The sequence below is a fragment of the Anomalospiza imberbis genome, chromosome 3 (genome assembly GCF_031753505.1).
Source record: "Anomalospiza imberbis isolate Cuckoo-Finch-1a 21T00152 chromosome 3, ASM3175350v1, whole genome shotgun sequence".
NCBI classification, from domain to species: Eukaryota; Metazoa; Chordata; class Aves; order Passeriformes; family Viduidae; genus Anomalospiza; species Anomalospiza imberbis.
The window spans coordinates 76,520,214-76,543,920 of record NC_089683.1 but is presented as its reverse complement, the minus strand read 5'-3'; the positions used below and the strand labels follow the sequence as shown (position 1 = coordinate 76,543,920).

The following is a 23,707-nucleotide window of genomic DNA, read 5'->3' as shown; positions in this document are numbered from 1 at the left end:
CTGCTTTAAGAGATACTTTTTTGTGTTCATAAAAACTGATCCATTGTAGATTTGTTTTCTCTTACATATATATAGAATTTTAACATCCCATTAATTATTTTTAAAATAAAAATTGTAAAGTGTTTGAAGTAAATTGAGTAAGTTACTATGTATGCATGGTACATAGGTGCTGCTTGATAATAAGGTATATAAAAGAACATATACTTTTGTCATCCTTTCTCCATCTAAAGCTGAATAGTGGTATCAGTTTTATAGTGATTAATAATGCTCATAAACTCAGAGGCAAATATGCAGAAGTGATTTTAGAACAGTTGCAGGTTATTTTGAAGTTAATTTCATTAGTAACTGATGATGAATGGACTTGAGTCATGAGTTAAAATACACTTGCTGCCTGTATTTCCTGATTGGAGAATGCTCTGAGGAATGTGTGCACTTTCACAGATTACGTTTTTTGGTCGAAGCCTGCACAGAAAAATGTCTTTTGTACCTTGCAATTCAGAATACAGAGGTACTTCAGAGTTAGCTTCCCTAAAGCTAACTCTGAACCAAGAAGACTTGCATTCAGGATTTACAGGTATTTAATTTTCTTTCAAGGGTATTTGATGTTTGTTTAGTGAACGGTCAGTGTGTAAAAAGAATCCCAGTATTGTGAAATGTTAGTATGTTATTCATTGTAAAATGAATAGTGCTTATTCCTTTTTCTGTAGGGGAATAAAACCATACTTGGATATCAGTGTAGCTGTATCTATTTAAGTTTACTATGCCAGGAATAAAGTGTTGAAACTCTTAGCTGTAGTACAAAGTCAGAGAAATGCACAGTCTCACTCCTCTGCCTGGGTAAAGTTTGTTACTTCATAGTAATTTTAGGTATCAGTAGTAAAGGTTGCATTCATCTCTGACGAATATATCCAGATATTGAGTCTACACTGTGCATTTGATGTACTAAATTCTCATTTATTTCCCTGTGGATAATGATGCGTGCAAAACTTTTTTACTTTTATCCCACAACAGTGAAGTATTCAGTCTTAACAGGCTCCTTGGGCTTTGATAGCACTCGACAATACAGCTCGTTCCACAAACCTTATTTTTCACACGGGTACAACTTGCGAGAAGTATGCAAGCAGAAATTGCTGGGGCGGTTGCTCAGGTTGGCAGAAAGTTCCCGCTTTTGCCCGAGTTCCTGCGGGCTGGGCTCTCCGGAGGAGCGGGGCGGTGACAGCCCCTTCCTCTTGTGTCTGCAGCGCCGAGGGCTGCGGCGGCTCGGTCACTCGTGCTGGGAAGCTGCGGCTTTGCAATCATCCAGGGCGCTGTTTGGAGCCTCAGGAACCATTTTGACTGCCGGGCACATCTGAACTTGGGGCGGTGCCTGGTTTGAAGTCTCCTGCTGGGCGCAATGTCTGTGCTGAGGCTTTGAGACAGAGAACAGAATCCTCTTGTGTCATTTAAACGTTTTTAAACAATTAGGTTGTTTCATGCCGCCAGATTCTTTTTTTTTTTTAAGAGTTCTTAAAAGCTGCAAACCCTTTGACAGTGTTTGACAGCTACTGGCTAGTTTAATATGTGCTGGAAGACATCCACTTCTTCCACTTTTTCAACCCAAAATTGTCTTGGTGTGGGAGCTCGGTATACAGTAATAGTCTATAATTAAAGGCTCGACAAATAGCAGTAACTTGTGTGGCAGTCAAAACAACAAGTATGTGACTGTTCATTTGAGCAATTGATCCGTTGTTTCTGTAGTTGAAAACTTGGGTCAGAAATTCTAAATGTGGAGTAAGCTGCCCCGTTTTCCCTGACTAGGTGCTATTCCCTCAGCATACCTCTGTAACCTGACTTTTTTTTACCAGCTTTCTGCTTGTGAACTGCTGCCATTAGAAGCTCAGTAGGAGCAGAAGTCTGTGTTAATTTGCCTGACTGTAACTGCACAATTAAAGCAGTTTATCAGCAGGGGTTAGGACAATCAGTGTGTTCTGATGCTTCATGTTATAAAATTACTTCTGTTGTTCAAACAGATACTGTAATTAGTGCATCATTTTAAACTGGTTTTCTGCGGGGCTGGGTTGGAGTTTCATCTGATAAAAACCTCTATTTTTGGTAGCTACCTAAGCACTTATTTTGTTTGCAGGCCTCATCTAAATTAACGACTTCTATTGAAATGTTAATATCAGAACTGTATCATCCAAATACAGCTTTGGGGATGGATGGGTTGTTTTTCAGAATTTTTTCTCTGTGTTTTAGCAGCCAATCCTGTCAAGACCTAAGATTCAGTCACAAAAATGGAAGGAGAAAGCCCCAGTTTACAGTTACTACTGTAAAGCTATCATTTAATACACAGATGAGCGCGTTGCTTCATACCAGATCACAAAGATGACTGCGTTCTGTCCCTGGCACGTGCATAATTGGATTTCACTTATGATAGTTCCATGAGACATGGTGAGACAGTCTTTTAAGGGGCAGTTATGTGTTAAAATATGGTCTTTCACCACCACCTCCTTTCCCCAGCTACAGCACTGACCTTGTGTTGGCACTCTGTAGTCCTTCATGGTTGCAAACTCCCTAGTCCAGCAGAAGATGAGGGGTGGAAGTGGAGAGGTATCTGCTGCATCAGCATGTGGCCTGAAAGGCTGCTGTGGTGCTGGACCAGTCCCAGAGGGAGCAGTAAGGGCCTGGCAAGGGCAGTGAACCTTAGGAAGTTGTTACACTGCTCAGGAAAGGATGCAGTAATACAACAGTAAGAGATTATCCAAGGGATTTTTGCTTCATTACGTCTGGACATCCCATGAATACGGATCAGCTGATGTGGAATTATTTGTAGACTGAATGGTTTATTCCTTGCACAATGTTACAGAAATCTCCTGTCTTCTGGATGTTTGTTTTGAACTATCTCTGCAGCAGAGAAGCCAAAAACTTAAAAATACAATTCTGTAGCTCAGGTTGGCAAAACAGTTGCAAGAACAGAAGTTTCATTAGACAACACAAGACAGACAACTCTTGCAAGTTTGGGAGTATATGACTTTAGGGCAAAGTACATTCCTCTAAGATTCCTCTGACTTGGTTTTACCAGTTCAGCTGTGTCAACAAAAAGTTGTAAAGTAAGATGTAGACTGTATTGAATGGTTGAATAATGTTTCTTTTGGACTTACTAATTCAGGTATTGCTGCATGGCTGCAATACATATTATGTCTTACTTAAAAATACTAAAATGAGATCAGGACTGGATTTTCTTTATAATGACCTTATTTGTGACTTTTGAGTTAAATTTAAGTTCCGTTTCAGAATTCTTTAAAATCAACATGTTAGCTTTATTTTTTTTTTTTTAATTCACACAGCTTCTTTTAAACTGTTCTTTGAACTGTTTTTGAAACTTTGATATATATGTGTGAATGCTTTTGTTGGTGAAAAGAAATATTCGCTTAGACCTACCGTCAATTTTAATGTACCTACAGCACAATTTATTAGACAAAATATATTGTGAGATTTTTACTAAGTCGATGAATTTCTTCTCTCCACATTGTACCTCCTCTATTTGACACTGAGAAATAGCTGTGAGCGATTATACTGGTTTTTCTATCTTAGGATATTTTTAATTAAAGTTCTTAGTGTTCTTGAATTAAACCTTTGTATCATTTGAAGGACTAAAGCTATTCTGATGCCTTTTAATTTTAGTGTTCAATTTGACATTATATAAAAACATTCTTCCCTTTTCCTCTATCTTTTCTGTGGTTTTTGTCATTCAGCAGGGAGACCAGCTTGCTTAATAGGTTGGTGAAAACAGAATTTAATAGCCTATCACTTCAAGATGAGTGAGAATACTAAGGGTCATTTTCAACACTTGCTTGAACTGGTGACTACTTCTTTAAAAGTTCCCTGCTGTTGGTACTGAGCTGGTTTTGTATCTTTTTAGTGGCTTACATTACAGGAAATTGTATGGGATGGAGTGGAAAAAAGTGCACAGAATGGAAGCTGCACTTTTTTTATTATTATAGAATAGCCCATAGCTCTCTTAAAAAATTGCCATGTGGGAAAGTTGCTTCTGCTCTTACCACATTGCATGCATTCTTTCATTCTTTCTTTATTGTCTGACTAATGTTTCTCTGGGTGCATATAAACAGATACTAGCGTAGTATTTTTTCATTGGTGCTTATTTCATTTTTCTTTAATGATATTCTGACATTTGGAAGTGACTGGATCCTACTTCCCCAGTTCTTAATTCGTCAACTTATTTTTCGGCCATACTGTGAAGGTCTTTGGGGTGAGAAATAAGATCTGAGGGTTTTTTTAGTTGATGAGAAATATTTTTGATGACTTTCTTTGTGTTGATATTTTCCAACATTTGAATAATTTTTACAATTTCAGTCAACCTTGACGCGTCTTTCATTTGGGTTTGAAGTTGTTTGAAATGTATTGGCTAGATAGAGACTTCATACTCTATTCTAGAGGAGTTTTCAGTCATCTGCTTTGTGTAGCTTACACAAGGCTAGTAAGCTGCTGCCTCAGTCTTGTTCAGTCATAGATTGAGGAATTAAGAAGAAAGGTTTGGGATGGGCTATGAAGTGTAAATAGCAATGGCCATTTAGGCCCAAGATGCAGGGGGTGCAAGAGCACAACTTGAAGTTGTTGTGAGGTGTGTGGAAAATATGAGATACAATTTTACAGTGGACTGCAGTAGTTCCTCTGATGGAATAACCTTTCTAATATTTAAGTTTAATTTTATAGATTCAAGTCAATTGCATCCTTTACCTGCTTTTCTGCTTCCCCCTTAATCCCTCCCCAAGAAAATTCCTGTAGCTACACTACTTTTTTTTCTGCAGCTAAATTTTAAGGTCTTGTAGCAATATTTTTTTTAACTACCTAATACATTGACCCTAATAGCGAGATAAATATTGAGTAGTCCATTATTGTGCATAGGTACTCTGAGGATTAATGAGTGTATATGCACAGGCAAGAGAATGAAAGCGTATCTGTCTACAGAATTAGACATATATTTAAGGATACTGAAATTTCTGCCAAAGAAGGAACACAGTGAAATTTCATCTGCCATTTATGTTGTCCGTAATGTTCTTTAATTTAGTTTGTTTATAATTAAACTTTCCTAATATTGTTGTTCCCCAAGGCTGTGGCGTAAATCACTTTACTTTGTAGTTCATCTGTAGTACATCTTCAGTCTCCATTTTTCCTGGATAATTCTTCCATAGACAGTCTCTGGGATGCAGGAAGACTTCACGCTGCCAATTGCTTCTTGTGTATGTAATATAATTTTAAATATATGCTGTTGAATTCCTTTTTCCCCAAGTCTTAGTCAGGTTTCTGATTTCTCTGATGCTGTTTCTTCCTTTAGTGTGTGTGCCCTTCCTGCTGTGGTAGCAAATGTTTCTTTCCCAAAATAATTCTCACGGCAATCCCTATTACTCCTGACTGCTTCTTCAGTAGGTAGACCTGGCAACTAGGCTGAATGGATCAACAGTTGCTACTGAAGGACAAGGGGCAATGCGCACACTCAAAGAAAAGAAATTATGTTTAAACCTAAGAAAAAGCTTTTTTGTTGTTGTTGTTAGAACTGAGCACTGGTTGAACACTGAACAGGTCTCCCAGGGGAGGGGATGGAGTCTCTGTCTTTGGAGATACTTAAATCCTGGCCCATAGCAACATGCTTGAGCTGACCCTGCCCTGAGCAGGGGGCTTGGATTGGATGATATTCAGGGTCCCTTCCCACCCCAGACATTTTCTGAATCTGTGAAGTGAACTGGTTTGTCTTACCTGCAATTCACTTCAAGACAGCCACATCTTTTAGTTTCTTTGTACCACGTTATGCAATGAGACAAGTTCTAGTAATTCTTTCCTCCCCATCTTTTCACCATTTTCTCCCCCAAAAATTCAAAAGAAAACCCTAATCAACCTTTCAACTCTTGGACCATATTTCATGAGTCTTCAGAAAGATACCTTCCTACCTGTGTTCCAGATATATTAAACGTTCCTGTTCAGGCTTTACTATAACAAAACATGGCTGAGAAAAGATATGTTCAAGACTTGTTGCACAGAGGACTAGTTTAATATAAACAAAGATTTTACTTGGGGAAGATATGTTTTTCCAAACCATCCTGATAGGATGTAAAAGGAGAATGAGGTGGCATAAAAAATGGCAGCTCTTAAGTGCAAGAGGATTGCAGATTACCTCTCTTGCATGACTGTAACTCTGTGTTTTGCACCTGACTTTCTGTTTGAATGAATGAGCTAATAAAGACGTGAATTTCCCAATTTGGATAAAACCAAACCCGTAAATAATGAAATATACATACTGGTAAAACATTCAACTAGCATTGTCAATCAAACAAAAGACATTTCTTAGAAAACTGTCAACCCACTAAGAAAACCATCTTGTGAGACAGAACGGGAGTGCTGGATGAAATCATAACCCAGTGTATTGAGGTACATAAATTGGAAGCCCATTCCAAACTGTTTTTTCTTTTCTTTTTAAACATAGTGTGAAATTTTATTCGTCTTAACCTTTCTTTCAGTCTTACAATTTGGCTTAATAAATAGCACTCTCAACAACAGCACTTTTATTACTGTACTTTATGGCTGTAGAAAAGCTTATCATAGTCATATACTACTTCAGTTATCTTACTGATAAGCACTTTGTGTGATTGCTTGTGCTGTGAGGTCTCACCCTACTAATACCTGTGATTATAAACCTTGTGCACAACATGTTCCACCTAAAAGTAAATTAGGGGCATAAAAAAATCTTCAGTATAATTTGTTCGTTCTATTTGCAGCTTGTTTGTCCTATTTGCAGCTTTTTGTTCTCTTTTTAAACTGAACAAAAAATTCTCATGCTGCAACAGGCTACTTTGGACTACAGTGCCAATACTTGATGTAATATTAATCTGAAGCAAGTTTTGGAGACTTTGCACCATATTATTTTCATTATGAGAGAAAAGGATACATCACCATAAAGCTCCTTTATGTTTGCCCACACTATTTATAAACGTGGTGCATGGTGTTTAATGGCATGGTAGCTAAAATTGAATTTAGGCATTCCTTGTTTTTCAGGAACAGAACTTGCTGCTTTACTTGAGGTTACCTTTCCTTCTTATTTGTTCCTCTTGGCCTTTTAAAATTTGTTTTGTTTTGCTTCCTGTGTTACTGTAGTTGTGCAGGTTTCTTGTGTCTGGTGTTAGTAACCAGGACCTTTCCTATTCCAACGCTGAGTCAGTGTAAGAAGAGGTAGTTGCACATTTCTTCCTCTGCCCTCTGCTGGTTTAGGAGCCTTCTCTCATTCTTCATACCTGTAACAAATTATTTTATATACTACCTCATACTGATGTAGCTTGTCACCATCTTAAGAGAAAACAGCTCACTCCTGCTTTGGATTAAAAAAAATAAAATTAATGGAATTCTTTAAAAAGTAATAGTGGAGTTTTGATCACAATTGAATAAATAAGTTGCAACTGCCTTATCACAGACAATTCTTTCAAAGATTATATTTCAACAGAAACATAGTGAAAAGTAGTTTCTAAGTACTGATTATTTAACATACATTTTTCATACATCTCTCATGGTTCAGTCCCCCCCACCACCGCCCCCCCCCTTCATTTTTATCCTTGCATATTCCACAAAACATTTCAGACTTAGCTGAATTAAAAATGAAGCACTCTAAGGAGCAGTGCTCCCTCAGGTATATATGAATATGAGGCATTGCAAACATTTGTTGGTATTAAATCTTAGAACATTCCCTCAATGTATCTGATTTCCTGGAGGACTTTTTCATGAAATTTGCGCGGAAAGACATTTGCAATAAAAAAAAAGGCAAAGTTGAATTGTGAATTGTTGTTAAGCCACAAGGGTTTATCTTACAAATAGCAGATTCTTCTGCTATACTTAGCTTTTTAAATTTTAAATAAGTAGAGGGTTTATGTAGGCATTTTTATAGATTCAAAGTTGTAATAAGCTTTTTTTTGAGGCTCCATTTTTTTAAAAACTTGTTATATTTTAAGTATTGTCAAATTTAAATGAGGGTTCGTGAAAATTTAGCTAGCTTTATATAATGTTTAATAAAAAAGGAGTTGGGAAGTTTCTTCTGTGTTGTGTTTCATTATCTTCTTTTTTGGAAGACTGGGTACTTAAATGTGTTACTTAAATTTATTGGTTTCTGTTGTGTAGAATAGAAATGTTTTGTTTAGCATGCTCTCCCATCCTGAAAACATTTCTAATATTTTTCTTTGGGATTACCAATGCTGTGGATGTGATGAGTACCTGTGTAATGGTGACCATCTTGTCACTTGCCCTTATGTAACTTCAGTACTAGCTGTGCCATCTCCTCCTCTCTTTTCTTCATCCAGTGCATGCAGCTCTCCTTTGAAAATGGCAACTTCTGTTCCTTTTGGAGTGTTTGATTCTTTGAATCTTGTCTTCATGAGTATTTGAAAGTGATTCTTAACACTGGAGTACTGCTTTCTTGTTCTTTGTAGTGATTCAGATGGAGTTTCTATGTCTGGTGTCTGTTTCACTTTTCTTCAAAAGACAGGTTGCTTAACCGCTAGTGTGTCTTACCTGTTTAACTCTTGAAAGGCTCTAAATAATATTGAAAGTAATACTGTGTTTGTATTCTTATTCTTGTTCCTTCATTCATCTGGAGGAAGTACTCTTAAGAAACGGCATATATATTGTAATCCTTAAAAAGTATAATATAAAGCAGGAGGTTCCAAAACAGAAACAAAACCCCAAAAAAGGTATTTTGAAGGCTGAGTTCATATGATACGAAAGTATGAAGAAACATTGCTGAAAATAAAGTTCATACTATTTACAGAATTGAATTTGTCTGCCATTTGTGATTGTTTTATACAGAATGTAAGTGCTTCATAGCTTCCATGTTTTAATTTTTTTTAGGAAGAACAGAATCGAGGCAAGCCCAACTGGGAACACCTGAATGAAGATTTACATGTACTTATCACTGTGGAGGATGCTCAAAACAGAGCAGAAATAAAGCTGAAGAGGGCTGTTGAAGAAGTAAAAAAGTTACTGATACCTGCAGTAAGTATTTGTATGCAAGCCTTTGATTTCCTTTTTCAGAAGGTACTTTTGAAATACAAGTAATTTGCTACCGGTGTAAGAGTAAGCCTGCAGAGTGGCATCCTAAAAGGAAGTTGAGATACTATTTTGTAATACTCTAGTGATCTTTAAACTGCCTCATCCCAGACTGAATTAGTCCTTAGAAGATAATAGAGAGAGACTTTTTTGAAAGAGACTTTCTTTTTTTTTTTTTTTTTTTTTTTTTTTGTCTGAGATAGAGATACGGGAGATAGTTATCACCTTTAAAAGGCAATGCTGGACTGTTACAAACACTACTTTTCTCTCTTTTCTTCAGTGTCAGTATTCTTCACTTGAAGGCTGGGGAACTATGACATGCTTTTATGTTTCACTTCGAGATGATTCTGATACTTTGAGAAGCAAAGGCATGTTTTTTTAGATCATCACATTAAACATTTTGCAAAGAGAACAAAAGCCTTTAGTATCAAAAAACTTTGCTGTCAGTATAGTGGGGGAAAAATAAAAGTAGTGAAACTGGAAAATGGTTTTCTTTCTCATTTCCTGATAGTATAAACTGGCTTCTGAACATCTAGATGACTTAAATACTTTCTCAGAGACCAGAATTACCCTGTGAGAGCCCTTCTCTTAGATCTTTTCTGTATTCTCACTCAAAGCAAGGTCACTCAAGTGTGGCTGTATAGCGCATCCAATGCCATTAACTTGTATCTTGTGCTCATCTCTACCACCACTTTTGTGCCCTTGTAAAATGATAAGAATAAATTAGATATTTTTCTGTGGTAGAAAAATTTTCCATATTACAAAGAAAATTGAGACTACCTTGTGAAAGAAAGTAGTAGGTGGTATTAAAATGACCTACTGATTTTGGGTACTTAGTGGATGCTAATAGATGTTGGCTGTGAGGAAACTTGTGGTGACACATGCTATCTCTATAAACAGATTTATTCAGAAGACATTTTTAGAAACTACTAAAGATAGGGAGAAAGACTTAATTTCTGAATTATGAAAAAATGGTAGAATATTAAGTAGGAGGTACAAAAATTGTGATTTAGATCTCTTGACATTGCACATTGTCAATTTCTGAAAGCAGCAGACAACTAGAGAAAGTAGATCTTCAGAATTTACTTACTAAAGAGGCCTTGAGCACATTAGGATGGAGTTTATAGCCAGGATGTTTATATGGGCAAAATTTGAAACCCTTATGTTCATCCTTTAGCTTGTACAGAGCTAAAGTTTAGAAACATAAACTTCTGTGTGAATTAATTTTGTCAGGTTCATTCTTCTACCTCTCCCTTACTGCTGACTAATATGACAGAAGGGTCAACTTCAGGATGATAGGTTACAAACCCCCAGAATGTCTGAAATACTGATGTGTATAGTCTCTGTATGTTTGTGTTAGGCTAGTTTTGTGGAGCTGTGGGATGGGTGTGTTCTGAGCCTCCAAAAAGGTAATGCATTAGTAGTTCTTTCATTGTGAAAGTGACAGCCAGCTCTTTGTCTTGAAAGCACTCTACCTCGTGTAGTAGCTTAATCAGTTGGGGAAACACTGTAATCCTGATTGCAGAAATAATTGTTTTTCCCCTTTAATGAAAAATAACAACACAGGGCTAAGTATTGTCCGAATAGAGCATCACTTGAAATACGCTTTGTCAGTTCACTTCATTATCATCTTTATGTATTATGCATAGGCATAAGAGATTTGGGTGGTAGATATTACTTGCACAAGAATTAAAGGTCTGTTGGCTCTAATTTCTCAAAATTGTGCCTTGCTGGAACAGGTATGTGTAGTACATACTAATGAATTAGTATGTAGGTGAACTTGGGTTTGTACTACCTATTGCATCTGTTCAATTAGTATAAAAAATGGAATTGTGGCTTCAGGCAGTTTGAGAGCTGGAAAATTCAGTTTAGTGTTAAAAGATAGGAATTGAAAACTTCTATGAGGGAAGTCATAAACCTTCAAATAATCAGGGTAAGCATAAGGAAAAAAGGGAAATCCTAGTGAATTACAATAGGAGTGTAACTGTGGATGTTGGAAGATTCTGAAGATACTCTAAAATGTAAGAATGGAAAAAGTAAAATTCCCTTTCATGTGGTAGAATACCTGCAACTATTAATGTTTTCAGATAAATGTCAAAGGATTAAATTTGAAAAAAAAAGTTGCATGTTTCTATTCTGTCACTGTCCAGCTTGATTAAAATTTGAGACTGTGTAGGAGAGAAGACTCACTCTCATCTTGCCATACAGTGTGACAATGCTTTGGGTTTATGAGATAAATTTCAGAAACATGTTAGTGTTCTAGTGTTCAAAGATGGAAATTAGTTGCTAATTTTTTGGAATGATCAGTTATTTTTTGTACTCAAGATGTTAAAAAGCCTAATTACATTTTCTAGCAACAGTGCAGAAATTGGCGCATTTCTTAAAGTAGATTTCTGTTTGAATGTACTTGGGTGAACAGAGACTATTTCAGTACTAAAATGGTTTTCTTACATTTATAAATCTGGATCATTACTGATTTTTTTCCTTGTGGATGTGAATTAATATTTTCCCTTTTCACTTTCTCTTGCATTTTACCAAGATAGTGATATAGTCAAGTAGTTTATCTTTAGAAATGAAAAGCACAACTTGAGGAAGATTGGCTGAACAAGCCATTTCTTTTTTCCTTGAGGAGAAAGGCCAACATTTTTTTTCATTATTACTCATTTGTATTTAATTTACATTTCTTCAGTATGAAGCAATTTTTTAAACATTTTTGGCTGTACTTCAAGTTCCATAGGATTATTTCTTTTCCTCTTCCCATAGCTCAGTGAGATACCAGTCTTTATCTACACCTGCAAGATCATACAGTATTACTTAAAGCAGTCTGCAGATTTTTGGGATCACATCAAGTTGTACTGTCCTTATGCCTCCTTCTGAAGCGAATCCTCCAGTTCATTGATTTCTCTTTATTGTGGGAACTTTGAGAGTTATTATTTGCATGAGTTAAGTGAGGATGGGTGGTTCTCTTGCAAAGGAAAGGCAAAAGATGCTCTGGATCAGTTGTTCACTGCAGAACAGAAGAAAAATCTCAGAACCTGGTTCAGAGGCATACATAATAAAAAGTATAGCATACCAAACCAGAGCATGATTAAGGATTTGAAGTTGTTCTTGGAGCTCCTGGGCTGTAGGGCTGAACTCCTCTGCCAGAAATGTTAGAACTTCTGCGTTTTCTAAGAAGTGATGAATAAATATTTCTAGCTGAATGAGTTTATCTAGATATTCCTTTTATTTTACAGATGACCAGCTCTTGTTTAATTGCTGATTCACCTTTATACTAGCTGCTTTTGTAAGGGATGAGGCACATGTGACAGAATTCAAATTACAGACAGATACTTCTTACCTCTTTTTTTTCTTTTGATTCCATATGGTTCATTTCTGAGGAATAGATTGTATTTCTGGTTTCTGCTTAGCTATTCTAAGTTGGTCTGGAATCAGTGTTGTTCAGATTTTTTTTATTGCTTTTCTTATGCTGGGGCAGCTGTAGTTTTACTTGGTTGCTGCCTCCATCTTCTTGGAAGAGAACTACAACACAATTATGCAGTGATGCTCCCTGTCAAACTTTGTATACCATTTGTCACTACTGTATAGAATTTTACATTTGTGATGGGTAGGAGATAATGTTTCAATAGAAGCTTGTTTCATTTTGCTCCTATTTTTGGATCTTTCCTGTAGAAGTGATTTTAGACTTTTCAGTCTTGAATATCTTTAAATTTAGCTGAATGGGAAAGTAAATGTGCTGTATACAGCATGATTTTTACAAATTGGAGCATTTTTGATCGTGGTGCTTGGTATGTACTCATTCACTAACTGTCCTTCTTCTGTTTAGTCCCTGTTACCAGAGGTGTTATTTTGATGGTATTTCTGGTTTTAGTCACACCTACAGACAATGCATTTTCTTTATATAACAGGAGAGAATATTATGAAGGGGCAATAGTATTGGTAGAGTGGTTTAATTTTCACAATTTCTCAGTTATTCACAGCTGAATAAGCTAAAAGCATTTCTTTCTAAAAGACTTCTTTCAGCAAGTATGATGAGGTGGCGCTTGTTTATTAATTAAGTGGATTTCTAATACTTTCCTTATAGGTGTGGTTGTAAATTTTCCCTATGGTCTATTTTCAGCTACTTAGGGCAAACTGAAGGATGTCTTAATTTTTACCCTGGGAACTTTGTGTGCTGTGAATTCCATCGCAAAATACAGAGAAAAAAATAATTTAAGAATGTTTGCCATACTTTAGCCTTAGTTAAAAAAGAACATCACTATTATAGTAATGCGGTACATAATTTGTTGCTCTGTAATTAAGACTAGCAAAATCTTGATATTTGAAAGATATTAGGAGAAGATTTCATTTTTTTATTAGCCATCTAAAAAGCCACATTAAATTCTGCATGTAACTGTGACTTCCTTGAATAGCTCTTTCTAATTCATTCCTGCATGGTGTGTTGGTTTTACATTTTTGCTTTCACAAGTGAGAATATAGTTCTGCCTTGCATAGTTTCCCTGTTGAAATGTTGGTCATGCTGTGGAATCCATTGTTTGCTGCTTATTCAGTTCAAGTAATGAAATTAATAAATGATACAGTAGCAGAAAAAGGATACTGCCGTCCTTAAGAGCATTTTAGGAAATTCCTACGTTATGCCTGTTTTGTCAGTTCCGATACAAGTCTCTCAGGGTGAATGGTCAGACAGGAAGCTCTGCATGAAGGACAGCAAAGCAGCCAAATGTCTTGGCAGTGACCACTGGATAACGTGGTAAACTTTTTGATGTGGGGGAGAGGTGATAGTACATTATTTTTAGTAACATGAAGCGGGCTTAATGTTTCCATGGCTGTAAGATCTGAGGGCTGCTGCAGTCCTGCCATTCCTTCATGATTTGCTGTTCCTGCTTCCTGTTTTGCATCAGAAAGCCCTGGCCTTCATCTGAGGGTGTGGCGAGTCCATTTGGTGGAGAGCTGAACCTCACTGAAGGACTTGCTACAGAGTGACTCCTGGTTTAACACTGACAGAATTGATGGCATGAGAACAGGCAGATAGGGAAAAACAGTACTGCAGCAGACCACCCTTAAATAAATTTCTGTGAAATTTTATGTTCACCTGTAAATAGCATGAGAGTAAAATATCCTGCTACAGTGAATTTCTGATTATGGCAGTGAAAAACAATAGAAGATGGTAAGCGTTCCTCTTTGTGTGTTCCACTGTCCAGTATGTCTAGTGTGTCATGCAATTCTGAGTTTTAAAAATGAGAACAAGAACTTCTTACACCAATTCACATAGTAAGTGTTTACATATTGTGCTTCATATGTCACTGCAGTGTTCAATTTTTATGTTTACATTGGTATTGATGAAATTATTTTGGGTCAGCTGCAAGTGAAAAGTAGCTCTATGCATCACTGTGTACTGTGGTGGAAACTCTGTAGACTAGTGGTTCATTGCCACCAAAATAGTATCTGTTGAATGGAAATGGGTTTTTGAGACCATATTTACTACAACATGTCTTGATGATTTTCAGCTGAATTGAGGTAAATCTAGTTTAAACTTTGTTAAATTTGTCACTTCCCCTGAAATTATTGTCTTAGTACAAAGGAGAAAATTATAATTGTTCATTAGAGTATTGTTCAGGGTGACAGACCATTGGAACAGATTGCCCAGAGAGGTTGTGTAGTCTCCTTCTCTGGAGGTATTCAAAACCCACCTGGAACCTGTTGTGGGGTGAGGATTAGATTGTCTCTTGAGGTCCCTTCCAAGCACAGTCATTCTGTTATTCCATGATGGGAATAATTTTGAAAATAAAATGTGCTGTTTATATTATGATTATAAATTTGTTTTCAACTTTCCATTTTTAGAAAGTTGACAAATAATTAAATGGTAAGTACAAAATTATGATGCTCTGTGCCCTCACATGTTTCAGTTGATTGTTTTACAAATTTGGACATAAAGTTATGATCAAATATAACGGTGTAAATATGTCTAGTTTCATTAGCTTTTAACTTAGGTAGTAATTTGTAGGGATTCTTCTTCCATCTAGGCTTTTCTTATACTAATGGGAGAAAGAAGCTTCTCCAGCAGTTATTTCTAAGCACCTTAATCCAGGTGTTTACTCTGAATCTTCTGGACATCTTTGATGACTTCTAGAACCCAAGGAAATTAGTTAGTTGCGCCTATATACAGTTACTGTTGAATACCCTCTCTTTTCCCCTTTTTCTTCTTCTCCACCACTCTCTGCCTTTGTTACAAATGTATAACTTGAGAAATAGTAGATTGAGTTTTTTGGAAAAGACCTTGGGAAACTTAGAAAATAGTCTCTTCTCAAAGAAAAACAAAGACACTCTGTTGCCTGAAACTCAGTATGGACATGCCCTTCCAAGGAGGGATTATGCATGGATTGGGAGCTCTAATTAGGTTCTGCATGGGTTTTGTCTGTCTTCCAGAAATGTGCCTAATCTATTAGGTTTTTTGGTAGACATAGTTGTGGAAGAAAAAATGGTATTGACCTATTCTGGTAATTTTTTTGGTACCTGTATATTTTTAAATTTTCATCCCATTTTTATAATTTGTTTCCTTTAGTCTTTGCTGTTTTCCCAGTGCTTCCTCTAGTCATTTTTCTTCTTTTTATTTCTTCTTCCATACTTTTGTTCTTTTTCTGTGGATGATCCTGGGACAGAACATGAAAATTTGGATCTTTATGTAAAATCTTGTTAAAGCATTTCTCCACTTACTCAAAAAGCAGATGATCAAGCTAGGATTCTCTTTGTCTGGCCATGTTAATGAAGTTGATGACAAATTCTTCATTTCTAATTACAGTTGAGTTTTGGTTGGTTGATTTTCTCTTTTGAAATCTCAACTTTATACCTAAGTGAAAGAAATGGTAATTGTAAAATTGTGATTCCTGGAGAGATACAGTGTAAAGAGTAGGAATTTGTTACCCTGCACTTTTAACACATTTTAACGATTATCTCTAGCCAGACTGTACTAAGGAGATCAGATCACTTCATGTATGAGTCACCTTGGAGAGGTTTCTGGAAGGATCTTAGCAATTGCAAAGATTTTTGTGTGAAACAATAGCAAAATAATGAGTAAATATTTCTCTTTTCCAGCCATTTAAAGCATTCTTTATTGCCAGTGCTAGTTTTGAAATCTAGATTTCTAATTATACAAAAGTTAAGTTTGTCATACAGACATCTGTGGTTTAATGCTGACTGATGATTTACAGTCATCTAGTTGCTCTACATTGTTCTATTTTGACATCAGACAGAAAATTCTAACCTGTGGAAAAGTGCCAAGAGTTTTTGGCCTACTATTCAATAGAAAACTTAAGTGTTTCTATTTTTAAACAGTTCAGAAATACCTGAGTTTTCAGTGGGAGGAGTAATACGGTTTCTTTTTCTTTCATAAATTGTTTATAGGCTAAGACTTTAATACAGGAATGTTATAGATACTGTTGGCAGGATAAACATAGGTGGGCTTGATATAAGAGATTGGAGCTAATTATGTTAAATAGCTTATATGATTTTGGACTAGGCCATTTGTAACATACTTACTATTAAATTGGAGAGTGGTAAACCATCCTGTAAAGTGATTAGATTAGATCTTACTGGAAAGTTGCATTGCTTGGAAAATAGTTAATAAGGAAAAGTATTTAAGATTCCATCAAGTAGTGTATTATATTTCTTTTGTGTGTTGGAAATTGTATGGGTTTTATAAATTTTTTCTTATATCTTCTATATTTAAATAAGTATTTTAAAACTCTACCTTATTTTCAAACTTACTTTATTAATAAAGATAGCTTAATGAAATCAGCACTGCCTTCTACATTTTCAGTATTACCATTATTAGCTAATTTTTAATGTTTTCACAACATCTCTATATGTAGTAAATTATGTTCATCAGTTTGAGCTTTCGTTGTAAAGTCAAATGTGTTTTATATTCCAAATCATTTGGAAGTACTGGATAGAAGGAAATTTCAACACCAGCAAATCTAATGAAGTCAGAGGTCTCTAGTATTATATCCAGTTCTTTGATATTGCAGCTTTTTATAAATGGATTGGAAGATGTGAGGTTTTCTATTTGACCAAACACAGCTGTAGATACTAAGAATTTCAGCTGCTTTATTTATAAATACATAATTCTAGTCTTTGATAGATACTTTGCTACAGCCTCCAAAATTGTACATTACGTTACAAATCCTTTTTCATGTGACTGAAAAAATCGAAGCCCCAAAACCACCATTTGGAGTTGGCTGTCCTATGATCATTTGAAGCAGTTTTCATGAAGAGTAATTTTCAGTCATGTAATTGCATGCATTGCTGTGCCCTCATCTTAAAATCTTTATGATTCCTGGTTCTCTAGCTTGTGCCCTAGTTTGAAAATGGAATTTTAATTTAGACTACCCTGACTTTCTTGGCAGCTATAGTAACTATACTGATACAGTTGTACTAAAGCAAGCAAATGACACATCAGGTGAAATGGAACTAGAAGGTGGAGTGGGGATTTGTCAAATGTGCACATGAGTACTTGAGTGCCTTGGTGATGGAAGTGGGCAATTCCAGTTCCTTGCTCAGCCTTTTGGCTGTGTTAGGTAGTGTGTGGCCTTGGTTTTGTCTGCTATTCTGAGGTTTCAGTTTTTAATAAGCAGATCTGTAGCTTCTAGGGTCTTAAAGGAAAGTTTCAAAGTTTTAAAATAAAGCTTGCTTACTTAGTTTGTTAGAATCAACAGTCAAAATCATTACTGTCAACAGACATCAGACGTTTAGAATAATAAAATCCTCAGGTATTGTGCAGAAAAGCTGTTTGTCGGAGTCTAATCACTTGTTTTAACTTGGAAGATAAGTTCTGAAAGACCAAGGGAGGTAAGAGGTGTGTCTGGATTTCTCCTGGTTTAAATCCACTGTAGTATATGTGGTAATACTGTGCTAATCTGATTTGTCAGTTAATGGTATCCCGGCATTTGGAACAGATAGACTGTTGATACAGTGCTGGGAAGAACACTGTTTTTTCTCAATGCCTGCAAGAGCAAAGCCGGTATTTGCCTTCCAGTAGTTATTTCTGCAATTACTGGTTAATATCCAAAGAAAGTGGTTGCGCTGTGGAGGGATCCCTCAGTGATCCTTGCAATATCAACTCCTTTCCTATTGGATGGTGGAGAACTCTTCAAAGAGTTACTTTATTACTCATCAGCAAGGAGAGCTTCAGGAAATCTTACTTTTAATGATCCAAAGATCAATCAGATTCAAGAAAGGTAAACATAAAAAAATCAGGCTTTTAAAATACATCAGGTCATAGAAACACTTGTTTTCTCCTATGATAGCAAGGGTACTTTAAATAATAAACCTTAACTTTTTCATCTGTAAAATGTGGTGAGAGTACCCTTCTGTTTTTTTAAATACTCTAAGAGGTAAATCTTTACTTACCAATAAATATGGGACACGTCATTACTGGAATGCTTTTTCTTTTGTAGCAATCTGTAGTTTTAGAGGTGGCTTTTGGAGATAGAAGAATGAGCAAAGTTTTTATTATCCTGTAGGATTAGAAATTGCAGGGGAGACTCTGAAGGTTCTTGGTGTTCATAAAAGTTGTAATAATAAGTGGTTTCATTGATTTCAGTTTAGAATCAATTCGAAATAATTTCTTTTGTGTGTGTTGCATAAACCCAAATTCTGTGTATTGCCAAAATATTTTTATGGAGGAACTTTTTTAACATTATATATGTATGTATCTTCAGCTATGTTGCCTTTGTGCTACAAGTAAACTGTCTTGCCTTTCTTACAAAGTAAACAGGAAGATTAGCAGTTGTGCAGAATCAAATAGAAGTCCTGCTCAACTGGACAGCCTGAAAGGAACTCCACCAGTATCATATGAGAAAATGTCATCCCTTGTTTCCATGTAAATCATTCTGCCGTGCTTGGAAAATAAAGTGAAGCATGTAAGACACTAAAGCTGACAAATAGCACAATTTATTCTTATTATGTCATGTTTTATATTTGATACATATTACAGCATTTAAAAGCAATCTGTTTGTAGAATTTCAACATACAGATGTAAGTAGTTTTTAACAACACTTTTTTTCCACTACTGTCTGTAGGATTTTTTAAAAGATCCTGTGTGACTTCACTAACAAGATCCCATTAAGATTAGTAGTACTTTTTACATCTGAAGCATACAGACTCTTCTAAAAATCTTAATCTAGGTTACTTCTAAGAACTTGAAAGATGCACAATTGGTGTGCATTCATGGTTTGTGTTTGAAATCTGCTAATCGATTTTTACTAAAAGTCTCAAATTGGCTTTGAAGCTTTAGAGATCTTTGCTAAGACAACATCTGTGATGATGTAGTTGAGACATAATCCCCAACATACTTTAGTGCTGGTTTTATTTATTTCAGTTTAGTCAGTTTTCTTCAAATATGAATCACACATAGGCTTTCAGCCGAATATTAAGGTTCAGGGGAACTTAGGAAACTAGATATATGATTCCATGTCATTTAATATAAAGCAGCTGTAATTTAAGGCATGGCTTCTCTTTCTAGACTCAGCAAACTCTTTCTGATGCAAATGTGTATGGTAGAATCATGAGGGGAAAAAGAAAATTACTTTTTTTGGTGTTTTTGTATCAAACACTTGAATTTTTCTTTAACAAGCTTTGCTTTTTACTTTCATTTCATTCACAGAAAAGTCCAAGTAGAATCCTGTTTAATTAAAACAATTTATTAGCAGGGAACCTTAACTGGCATAAGAACAGTAAATTTGTGACTTTTGGCTTCTCCAAATAGCTTGTATTTCTAGGCAAGCTTATGTAAAGAGTAGAAATTTTTTTTTTCTTCAGAATATCAGCCTGTTACTTATGATTAAAAAAAAATAATTTCAGAAAAAAACCTAGTTTGATAGTTGTATTTATAGAAATTAAACGTGTCCATATTGCTCTAAAAGATTAGTATTAATAGCATATGTTACCAATCCAGACAAGTAAATAATACAGTTACCAATTCAAACAAGTAAACATTACAGTTAAAAGCATAGAAATAAGGGGTTAGGGTGGATTCTGGGAGAATTTTTTTTTTCCCAAATTATAAGTGCTTCTCTATACAGTTATCTTCTCACTTTACTGTTGTGGCATCCTTTAGATGTTGGACTAATTAGACCAATTATTTTTCTGGCTTTGACCTTAGGCTTATGGCTATGCTCCCTTAACTTAGTCAGGATTCTTTTTGTGTTTCTGGTGATTAAAGTTTCTTTTTCTCAAAAGCATGTGCATGTCTTGCATTTATGGCAGAGAACAGTATCTGTCCTCTCTGCCACATAACCCAGATTTAAGAGAGACCAAAAAAGGCACCATCTAGAAAGCAGGGTTTGAGAGTTTTTCCACATAGTTTCTTGGAAAAGAGAGGTTGGTACATGTGTGTGTGTGCCTTCACTTGTGTCAGTGTTCATTAATTCAGAAGTATAAATAGATCTGATGATGCTTTAAGTCCCAGTTCTGCTTCCTATGAGAAGTACTTAGTGCAGTGCAGAGCTCTTCTTTTCTCTTGATACCCGAAGTGCAGCATCTTAGGGGTGCTAGTCAGAGCATGGTTCTCATGTCCTTTTTTTTGTAGATGCAAGTTCTGCAAAAGGGAGAAAAATGTATTAAACCCAGAGTATCATCCTGCTTGGAGAGACTCTTGAAATCCTGAAGGATCTGATGCAAGTGAAATTGCTTCTCATCTCAGTAATGATGACCTTACTCCAGAACAGTTCTTTGTTTCATTAATCTATCCACACTTGTTTTTGGAAGTATAGGAAACTTCTTCCAAAACTGCTTCTGTAAACTCCCACCAACTTTCCACAATATTTTTTCTGTGTTGCCTTGTTTAAAATACATTGCTTTCAGCAAAGCATAGCAACTGGTATTTCTGAATCCTTGCTGAGTCCTGCAGCCTTCTCTGAAAGATGTTTTGGGAAAAGAATTCGTAAAATCGTGTATGAACCAGTCTGTCACTTAGGTCTCTGTAGTTAACATCCAGAGCTCACACTCGACAGTTTTATGTATTGACTTGCACAAAAACTTCTGCTGAGTTATTTGCTGCTTATCTTTAGATAAACTAGTTGGGGTTTTTTTATTCTTGAGACACCCCTTTCTCTCCCCAGTAAGACCGTGACAGTATGTTGTGTCTTAGACGGTTGAAATAGGACCTTCCAAAAGGCTTAAAACTAGGGGTACAGTTGATAAAAAAGGTGACTTGAACCATTTTACTGAATAATTTCATAATCAAAACCAAAGCAAAACCAATTTTTTGTTGTTTTCTGGTGGCTCATGGGGTAGACAAAAAAGCAAAGGAACAAACTTACTGCAATCCAAAATATGAAGCCATATAGAGATTTCAGATGCTGTCCAGATAGGCTAATGAACTGTTTTCAAATGGCAAAGCAAGATAAAGAAACATGGGGGGTAGTCTGTGTTTTTACCATTACAGAAAGGCAAAGGAGCTTCTTTCTATTTGTTAACTTCCAAATACAAGTGGATAGTACAGTCTTAAACCTGAAAAAAATTACCAGAAACCCCAAAATGAAAATTATTATTTTATCCTTTTTAAAGGATTAGTAATAACACCGGGCAATAATTCTTATTTAAGTGGATATGAGTGATATTTCTGTCATTGAAATTTGATGTTGAACTGTTCTTGGGGTAGGATAGGAGTGGCACTCATTTCTCTGTAGAATTTGTGTGCAGTATTTGGGACCATACTGCATTTAATATGCATAGATGGTGTCTCACATGTAATATACTAATACATTTACACTGTATGTGCAGTGTAAGATGCATTGAATGTTCTACAGGCATATGAAGACCTTATCTAGTACACCAGTAGGCACTTAATTAAAAAAATATTAGAGTTGGCAAGTATTATATATGGGCAGGATCAGTATGGTTTTATCTCAAATGCTTCTTACATCTCAGATTAAAGTACATTATTAGATTGTTTGTATCTGTTGTTTGGTACTAGTCCTGACTTCACAGCATCCTTATAAACCACTGAAGGAATTGCATGTAGAGGTCAGATGAAGCAATATATGAGGGGTTTTTTTTTGATTGTTTTGTTTGGGTTTTTTTTTTTTGGTTGTGTTTTGGTTTTGGTGGTTTTTTTTGTGGTGGTGGTGTTGGTTGTTTAGTTGTTGTTTTGTTGTGGGTTTTTTTTTTGTTTGGGATTTTTTAGGTTTGGTTTTTGGTTTGTGGTTTTGTTGTTTTTTTTGGGGGGGGGTTTGTTTGTTTGTTTGGTTTTTTTTTTGTCTTGGTAGAGGTTGTAGACTGCTTCACTAATTGGGCCAGATGGATCTAATTGCTTTGTTAGATGAGTCGGCCTACTTTCTAATGATGTTTTTAACAGTATGGCTGCATTTCATTAGAAATGTTTAGTGATGAAATTGTCTTTGGGTTTCTTGTTTGCCATTGCATATAGGATTTTAGAACTAAATCTGTTCTCAAAACAAATATGCACTTGGTTTAGCATATCTCAGTAATTTTTTAAGTGAAAGCTTAACTTCTCGAATGTTATGAATCAAACTAATGCAGAATTTAAAGTCATACTTTGAAAAAAACAAGTATGAGATGTTATCTATTCGCTTCAGATTAAGAGAGAAATTAGACTATATGTGTTGAAATTAAATGCATAACTTGATCTCTTAACATTTTAAAAGTTGACTTCCCTTTTGATTAACTTTCTAAGAATGTGTCTTACTTTTGCACATTTAGATTTTAACTAGTTTTGGTAAGTGTTCATGTGGAGAAAGGAAGAAAAGTTGTTGTAATGCTTACTATGGATGTTCCTGCTCCAAAAGAAATGGTGGTATGACCAAAATAGACTAAAATTAATTTATTTGGAGCACAGAAAACCATCTTCATTTGCTGTAGAATGAGTTAAGCCAGGGTTTAGGCTTTCTCCAATACACTGTTAGTATAGAAAATGTTTATTCTCTTCAGCACTGAGCTGCGGTTTTCATTTCAATGAAAAAGGGAACAGGTAGGGCAAAAGAGCAAGGGTGCAGTCATAAGTTTCCTTCACTTTTCTCGATTAAAAATGACAGGGGAGGTGAAAAGCTTTGCTACGAAATCCAAAATAAATAACGCTGTAAAAGGACCTGGGTGGCTTTGTAAAAACTGGGACATTCTCATGACAGGCAGGCAGCGGGCTCTTGCACATGGACTATAATGACACAATACTCAGTAGCATTTTACGTAGTTCCTTGAGCTGTAGTTTAGGCTATTACATGCTGTATTTAATAGCAATAACAAGATTAATTAATTTCATTTGAGAGGTGACTAAGTACCTCTAGTAGTCGACACGGTGAAGTTAGTGGTTCTGTTGTCTCCTTCGCTGTCATTCCGCTGGCTTTCTGCCTTCCTCAGAGTTTGTTCTGCATGACTTAGTGGATGGGAGGTGCTCTGTCTTCGCATTCTTGGAGCCTCTCTTGTCAAAAGCCGTGATGTGAGAGTACATCCATCCCTTCCTGTGCACAAAGGTGTTGCCGCTGCTCTCTGCCGCACATCCATTTTAATCTGAATGGGGAATCTGTCTGGGGACCGCGTACAGTAATTAGCAGTCTCTTCAGAGTGTCAGAGCAGAATTACCATTGTAATGGTTTAGCAGGAGGATAAAAGG

The 23,707-nt window shown here is 35.9% G+C and overlaps 1 protein-coding gene across 10 annotated transcripts in view; it reads left to right on the top strand.

The window, feature by feature from the left end:
• Nucleotides 1-23,707, top strand: part of QKI (QKI, KH domain containing RNA binding) — a 150,767-nt gene that overhangs the window by 93,123 nt on the left and 33,937 nt on the right. For all 10 annotated transcript variants that reach the window (XM_068185228.1, XM_068185229.1, XM_068185236.1 and 7 more), the window contains one exon: nt 8,884-9,027. In XM_068185228.1, the coding sequence (XP_068041329.1) occupies nt 8,884-9,027 (144 nt within the window). The remainder of the gene's footprint in view (nt 1-8,883; nt 9,028-23,707) is intronic.